The sequence below is a fragment of the Rutilus rutilus genome, assembly GCF_951802725.1.
Source record: "Rutilus rutilus genome assembly, chromosome: 22".
Lineage (NCBI taxonomy): Eukaryota > Metazoa > Chordata > Actinopteri > Cypriniformes > Leuciscidae > Rutilus > Rutilus rutilus.
Genome location: NC_140227.1, coordinates 32,235,588 through 32,243,869, shown reverse-complemented (window position 1 = coordinate 32,243,869; position 8,282 = coordinate 32,235,588). Strand labels below are relative to the sequence as shown.

Here is an 8,282-nt window from a genome sequence, read left to right as displayed (position 1 = left end):
TTTCACGTGTGTTTTGTATTTTGTGATTCATGCAGTGACTTTCCATTTACCTATGGGTTCCTGCGCTCATGGAAAACCTGGAAAAGTCTGGGAAATTTCAATGGTGGATACACTTTTTTTTTTTTTTTTTTTTGCTCAAAAATATAATTATTTCATGAAGAATTTAATATTCTGGGACATTAAGCCACATGTGAAGGTCACGTGTCACAGATGATGTTGCAGTAAGTCACCGCGGCCACCAGAGGGCGCTGCAGGATTGATTATTTCAGTAGACTGAAATTCATAATATATATTTTTTGTCCATAAGCTGTCACTGTTTTGAAATAAATTAATACATTTGTTTATTAATGACGCATTAAAATTATCAAAAGTGTCAGAAAAAGACATTTATAATGTTACAAGAGATTCTATTTAAAATAAATGCTGTTCTTCTGATCTGTCTGTTCATCAGAGAATCCTGGAAAATAAGCATCACGGTTTTCATAAAAATATGAAGCAGCACAACTGTTTTCAGCTTTGATCGCAGGCATTTGTATTTTTGGCTGAACTATAATCTCATGTGAAACTGAAATGCAAGTACAAAAATAAACTCATAATTCTTTTTTTTTTTTTTGGTCACATTTTTTTCATGCTGTTTCCATTAGAAACACGATTAGTGCGGAGAAGTATGAGCGTCATAATGAGGTGAAATATTCCTCTCGTGTTTCTGACAGAACTGCATCAGTGAGTCACAGCGGCTGGAAGGTTATTCTCAGATTAATGTAATGAAGAGCAGCGACTCTGCGAACGCATCCCGTTAATGACACCAGAAACAACAGGAGAAATCACGTCTGGCTCTCCAAATATCTCATTACCACATCAGTCCCGTGTTCTGCTGGAGAGGTCTGTGGCTCAGTCGGTGTGCAGTGCATTAACTGTCGAGTTCGGAATGTCTTTTCATTCTGATGACGTCAATAATTGATTAGCCTAATTAACTGCAAGCATGAAAGACGCGAGCGCGGTGCATACTGTACTTTACTATTATATAGCAGCTGAAAATAAGTATGTCCGTATTCATAAAAAACAGTAGGCAAAAAGTTCCCGGATGAGCAACTACATCTGGTGAGATTTATTTACATTTTTTATTTGTAATTATAAGTTAAAAAAAAGTTAAAAAAAAAAAACATTCGTATGTAAAGTCAGATATCTAAAGGAAGTAATAAGACATACATATGAAGAGGACAAACAAAAGACATAAAGGATGAGAGAATAAAAGATGAAGTACCCTAAATATTTTTAGGGAAACAATACTAACAAGCTCTAGATTCTGAAGCGTACACGATTGTATAGGTATTTAGACTAGTAGATTAATTCAGTTCGATTTAGATAAATTGCCTATATATGCACTATTATATACAGTTTTGTAAGATAAATATAGTCTTAGTGTGTTCACACTGAAAATTCCCCCCCAAAAAACCAATGCACTTTAAAGGTGCATTGCGCAAGTCTCTGAGTTTTTGCAGAACTATGCCCCCTTCTGGCGACACGCGAAACTGCAACCAGAGTTGTGCACACGGTTATGTAGAGTTTGCGTTGGGGTTTGGGATGAACTAGAAGCCGGTCTCTTTGAATCCATCTTCTACTTTTGCAAAAGTCGCTTGAGTTGTCTTCGCTGATGCGGATAATGGCGGCGAATACACAAACCTGCCAGACATAGCCAGGTGAGCGTGAACGCGCGTGCATGACGTCACGCCCAGTCGATTCCGTCCCGAATCCCTCTTATTTATTTTACTGTACAGGATTATAGAGGCAATCGCAGTGATCATAGAAGGGCTCATTCAGCCCATCAGGCAATTGTTTAAGCATGTATGGGTTAGAAAAATGGGTATTTTTAACATGAAAAGTTGCTTAATGCACTCTAAAAACCAATAAAATGTAGTTTGGAATGTAAGTATCCAACATTCACTCAACGATCGTAGCGGAGGACACAACTTTTCATAAGACGGACACTTTACTATCCCATGAGGCCACAGGAGAGGATTTCTGAGGGCCAGTGGAACCATGCAACTGGCAGGTCACATGATCATGACAACATGGCGAATGTAGTACATCCAGATCAAGTACTCAAGAGAGTATGCGAGTCTCTGAAAACAACAACAACTGGAATGTCATCATTATGTGTGATTATTATTCCGCTGTAAAACTGATCATGCAGACAGAACCGTAAGTCCTGGAGACATGAAACTGGCAGGTCTCCATTTGGGTAGACATTACTAAGGTATGCCCCGATGATTTTCCTGCTGTCTCTGTAAAGCTAAAAAGCGCTTTATAAATAAAGATGACATGAAGGTATGCCCTGATTGGCCAATAGGGGGCGCCATCAAAAACACGGAACTCCTAGACCGCTTGTCAGAGACTCGTGTGTAAGCAATGCTTGAAGAAGTTAATGTGCCTTTAGTGGTTTACTAGTAGAAAACACTTTTGAAATGAAAGTGAGCCAATGAGTGCTGCCATCTACTGGCCATAATGTTAATTTAGTCATTCTATTCACTTACACAATCCTTTCCACAGGTTTTGCTTTATGCACTCATTTTTATACATTATAAAATCACTATTATAATAATTACAATCACATTTTGTCAAAGTTTATAACTTTTTTTTCCTAAGGTATCAGTTTTGACAATTGTACCACATTATGATTGTAAAACCTGAAAAAGCTGTTATACAGCGCGAGTACCTGCTCACGAGAGTACCTGCTCACGAGAGTACCTGCTCACCAGAGTACCTGCTCACCAGAGTACCTGCTCACGAGAGTACCTGCTCACCAGAGTACCTGCTCACCAGAGTACCTGCTCACCAGAGTACCTGCTCACGAGAGTACCTGCTCACCAGAGTACCTGCTCACCAGAGTACCTGCTCACCAGAGTACCTGCTCACCAGAGTACCTGCTCACCAGAGTACCTGCTCACCAGAGTACCTGCTCACGAGAGTACCTGCTCACCAGAGTACCTGCTCACCAGAGTACCTGCTCACGAGAGTACCTGCTCACCAGAGTACCTGCTCACCAGAGTACCTGCTCACGAGAGTACCTGCTCACCAGAGTACCTGCTCACCAGAGTACCTGCTCACCAGAGTACCTGCTCACCAGAGTACCTGCTCACGAGAGTACCTGCTCACCAGAGTACCTGCTCACCAGAGTACCTGCTCACCAGAGTACCTGCTCACCAGAGTACCTGCTCACGAGAGTACCTGCTCACCAGAGTACCTGCTCACCAGAGTACCTGCTCACCAGAGTACCTGCTCACGAGAGTACCTGCTCACCAGAGTACCTGCTCACCAGAGTACCTGCTCACGAGAGTACCTGCTCACCAGAGTACCTGCTCACCAGAGTACCTGCTCACGAGAGTACCTGCTCACCAGAGTACCTGCTCACCAGAGTACCTGCTCACCAGAGTACCTGCTCACCAGAGTACCTGCTCACCAGAGTACCTGCTCACGAGAGTCTGGAAGAAAGAAACAGTGGAATGTCATCATCATGTTTGATGTTTCCAATTTAATGTCTTGTGATGAAGTGCATGTAAACACAAAACTGTCTTTAATAATGCTGACGTACACGGGTGTTAAAAAACAATATTTCACATTTACATCCAGCATTTACAAAAATAGCTTTTCACGCTGCTTACATCATTCCCATGAAACCGAAGTCGCTCACATATCATTTATTTGTATTTATTTATTTTTCTCCGTTTCCTTGCATAATTACATGCTATTATGAATGTAATAGATACTAGTTGAATACACTGTGATCCTCAGATGATGTTATTGGTCTGTTATGCAATAAAAAATAACAAAAAACAGAAAAATAAAAAAAAAACAGAAATATCTCCACGATCACTCCTGATCTACAGTCTGACGCACTCGTACTCGGGCGTGTCTGACGGCTCGGGCACGTTGATGGAGTACACCTGTTGACAGGCAGGGGGCGGAGTCTCGGGACGGCTGCCCACCCCTGAGTCCGGGCTGGGGGCGGGGTTTGCCGGCTCTGGTCCTGAGCGGTACTTCTCGATCTTTAGTAAGTTGCGGTTCTCCTCGGGTCTCCTGAAGCGCTGCCGCGGGGCTCTGGGCGACGCTCCGTCCGCCTTCCCCTTGATCTTTTTGAAGCGCTTGAGTTTGACGGTGTCTTTTCCGTCGCCTCTACACGGCAGCAACACGCTCACGTCTTTGCGGAACTTGGAGCTCAAGCCGAAGTAGATGAGCGGGTTGTAGAAGCTGGCAGACTTGGCGAAGAGTCGCGTGAAGATGCTGGTGAGGTTGGGCACGTGGAAACCCCACGCGGACCACATGGACACCACGGCGTACGGAGACCAGGCCAGGATGAACGCCGTGCAGATCACAATGGACACCTGAGGACCAAACAGAAGCCAACGCCACGTTATATTATTATTCCGCTGTAAAACTGATCATCCAGACAAAACCGTAACGCCTCGAGACATGAAACTGGCAGGTCTCAACATGGGGAGGCATTGGCAGATGGAACTGGATATATATTCTGCTGCCTGAATCATAATCATACACTGTTGGTTCATTGGCCAGAGGAGAATTCATGACTTTCTGTCACTGATGACTTGAAGGTATGGCCCTGGTTGGTCAATAGGGGGCGCCACAGTGATCTAAAACGCGTTTAGACCGTTTGTCAGAGACTCATGTGTAAGCATGCTTTACGAAGTTAACAGAAAATGTGCCTTACTTTAGTGGTTTACTAGTAGTAAACACTTTTAAAATGAAAGTGAGCCAATGAGTGGTCCTCTGCTGCCATCTACTGGTTATAATGTTAATTTATAATATTGTTATAATGTTTTTTGTCATTCTATTCACTAATACAGTCCTTTTCACAGGTTTTGCTTTTGCATTTACTTTTAGACATTATAAAATCCCTATTATAACATTTACAATCACATTTTGTCAAAGTGTATCACTTCCTAAGATATCAGTTTTGACAACTGTGCCACATTATGATTAATGTGAAACCTGAAAAACATCATATTTCTCTTTGTCTCTTTCTCTCTCAATGAGTGTGTCCAATCTTACTCCAGCATTACGCTCCTGATAGTAAAGTCAGACTCACAATAGTGACGTCCCTCTCGATCTTGCGCTGTCTGTCGGTCAGGTCGCCCTCCGCTGACATGGCATTGCCTCGCTTCACCGTGTTTATGATGGACACGTAGGAGAACAGCATGATGAGCACGGGGATGAAGAAACTGAAGATGAGGATGGAGATGATGTAGGACTTGTGGATGGTGGAATAATTCGCTTTGACCCAGTCGATCTCGCAGGTGCCGTATCCTCGATCTGTCAAACAGTGAGAAACAAACACTTTTCTACATGCATATATATAAGTGTGTGTGTGTGTGTGTGTGTGTGTGTGTGTGTGAGTGAGTGAGTGAGTGAGTGAGTGAGTGAGTGAGTGAGTGTGTGTGTGTGTGTGTGTGTGTGTGTGTGTGTGTGTGTGTGTGTGTGTGTGAGTGAGTGAGTGAGTGAGTGTGTGTGTGTGTGTGTGTGAGTGAGTGAGTGAGTGAGTGAGTGAGTGAGTGAGTGAGTGAGTGTGTGTGTGTGTGTGTGTGTGTGTGTGTGTGTGAGTGAGTGAGTGAGTGAGTGAGTGAGTGAGTGAGTGAGTGAGTGAGTGAGTGAATGTGTGTGTGTGTGTGTGTGTGTGTGTGTGTGGGTGAGTGAGTAAGTGAGTGTGTGTGTGAGTGAGTGAGTGAGTGAGTGATTGAGTCAGTGAGTGAGTGAGTGAGTGAGTGAGTGAGTGAGTGAGTGTGTGTGAGTGAGTGAGTGAGTGAGTGAGTGAGTGAGTGAGTGAGTGAGTGAGTGAGTGTGTGTGTGTGTGTGAGTGAGTGAGTGAGTGAGTGAGTGAGTGAGTGTGTGTGTGTGAGTGAGTGCGTGCGTGCGTGCGTGCGTGCGTGTATCTCCACATGATGTTCTTATGACCTGTGTAGCTTCCCCAGCCCAGGATTGGCGCGCCGGACCAGAACAAGGCTCCGATCCAGATGAAAATGACACACACGATCACAGTGGTGTTGGTTATACAGTGAGCTGTGAACACACACACAACAGCAGCTCAAATAAGAGCAGACGCGCTCAGGAAAGAGGAGATAAAGCTGTAATGTAAATGTCCCTGCCTTTACTCGGGTGGCATCCTTTAATGTATCTGGTGATGCTGATGACGGTGAGTGTGTTGATGCTGCCGAGACCGAACACCAGCGTGAAGAAGCCGTCCACCTGAGAGAGAACAGCAGATGCTGGAGGAATGAGTGGAGAAACACATGCATGGAAAACTAGTTCATCTGCTAGAGCTAGAGAGAAATAGAGCTGTCAAATCAATACATTTTCATAAAAATGACAATTGTCAATATGAGACAAATATGCATCTTCACCTTCTGTCACTTCTTGTGGAGTCAGAATGTTGCATGTTAGTTTCAAACATCTAGTTTTTGTCCTCAGAACAAAAATTCAACATGCAATAACATATTTTTGCAACGTATCCTATAATTAGACACAATAAAACTACATTTTTCTTTTTTCGAGTCTAAATATCCATTTATTTTGGCCTCATAAAAGCATGTGGATGACAGCCGTAAAATGATCGGAATTATCTTCGACTGAATTAATGACTGACAATTATGAGGCAATTATAACATTAGTTAATGGCATTTTAATGGTGTCTCTTTGAAACGCGAGAATGAATGGCGGTGTTTCTGCTGTGTGTGTGTGTGTGTGTGTGTGTGTGAGACACAGAAACATCTCCAATCACACCTCCACATCTCAATGAGACCGTCATTCTTTGGCTTTCAGTCCAGAAGCCCTTAATGGGTTTAAAATCACACTGGACACGGACACTGACCCACACGTCACCTCAGGACGGAGTCAGAAAGATCTCACATCCATTATTATCATCTGTAAAAACACCATATGATTTTAACACTTCAGCTGTGTTATAAAGAGAGTTCATTCATATAGTTATACTGGCTAGCTTATACATCATAAGGTCCAGGGGCCGGTTACATAAACTGCTAAAACTCTTACAAGGTGGTCATTGCATCTGTTCATAACTTTTTTAAGTTAGTTACATAAAAACGTAGATTGGTCTGATTTTAAAACCGAAAAGTAAGACTGATTACCAACTGCTTGTTGGTCATACTAGTTCTTTAGACACAATCTTAACATTATGGCGGTGTTTATGCAACTGGCCCCAGATCTCAGGTTTTATGAGTCACAAGTCCTTGTTTTCTCTCTCATCTTCTGACAAACTGTTCAAAATTATGAGCAAAAATAGCAATTTTTCAGATCTCATGACCTGTAGTATCTGCTAACTCTTTATTGTGATGGTCCCCAAAAGACATTTTACTGACGATAAGTAACTTTGCAAGTACATGTCAACTTATTCTAACCCTGCCAGTCTACTAATACTCTACTTATACCCTAATGAGAGTTAAAAGTCATGTAGGTGCAATGTTACTTACAGTCAAAGAATGTGTTAAAGGGACCATCAAAATAAAGTGAAGCCACTGTTTCTAATGTGAATTTTTGAACTGGTGGTGGCGCTGTAGAGTTGGTCCTAGAGACCCCAAAGTTGGTCAAATTACTATTCATTACCATCACTACAAATGTGCCAATTTTCATACAGACCAGGGACGTGCACAGGGGGGTTGCTCAGGTTGCCCGGGCAACTGCCCATATGCCCTTCTCGACTCACATTGCCCTTCCGAGGGGGAAAATAAATAAATAAATAAATCGTACAATGGATGCAGAATTTCACGTTGGCCTAGATAAAAAAAAATAAAAAAAAAATATCGCAAAGCCTCATTCACTTCCATTCGGGCACCGAAAGTGAAAGTCAGTAGGGGAAGGGCAAACTCTGTTTACGTGCACGCGACCGTGTAGCAGTCGATTCTGTTCCCTACCGGAATTCCCGTTCCCTTTACGCAATCATACTACAAATCACGCGTAGTTGCCCAGTTACCATACGTACCATCAGAACTGAATACGAGCAAGAAGCACAACTGAATGTACGGGAAGCCAAAAGGTTAAAAAAGGATTGTATTTTTTCCCGAAATGTAAGCGTTTTTAATTTTTTTATTTTTTTTATTAGAAGCAAGTTTTTCCTCATCTGTCAATTCAATCCAGATTATTTCTGGATTGAAATAGAGGGGGGGTTGTCAGAGCAACTGCCCCTCAAAATTCCTGTGCACGTCCCTGATACAGACTGTAGTTAATGACGTGTGACGCACAAATGGACTAATAAG

The 8,282-nt window shown here is 42.6% G+C and overlaps 1 protein-coding gene across 2 annotated transcripts in view; it reads right to left on the bottom strand.

The window, feature by feature from the left end:
• Positions 1-3,512: 3,512 nt before the first annotated feature.
• The window catches only part of opn6a (opsin 6, group member a), an 8,356-nt gene continuing 3,586 nt past the window's right edge, over positions 3,513-8,282 (bottom strand). For both annotated transcript variants that reach the window (XM_084395145.1, XM_084395144.1), the window contains 4 exons: positions 6,159-6,258; positions 5,968-6,072; positions 5,105-5,328; positions 3,513-4,382 (listed from right to left, as the gene is read on the bottom strand). In XM_084395145.1, the coding sequence (XP_084251271.1) occupies positions 3,882-4,382; positions 5,105-5,328; positions 5,968-6,072; positions 6,159-6,258 (930 nt within the window). In that variant the 3' untranslated portion in view covers positions 3,513-3,881. The remainder of the gene's footprint in view (positions 4,383-5,104; positions 5,329-5,967; positions 6,073-6,158; positions 6,259-8,282) is intronic.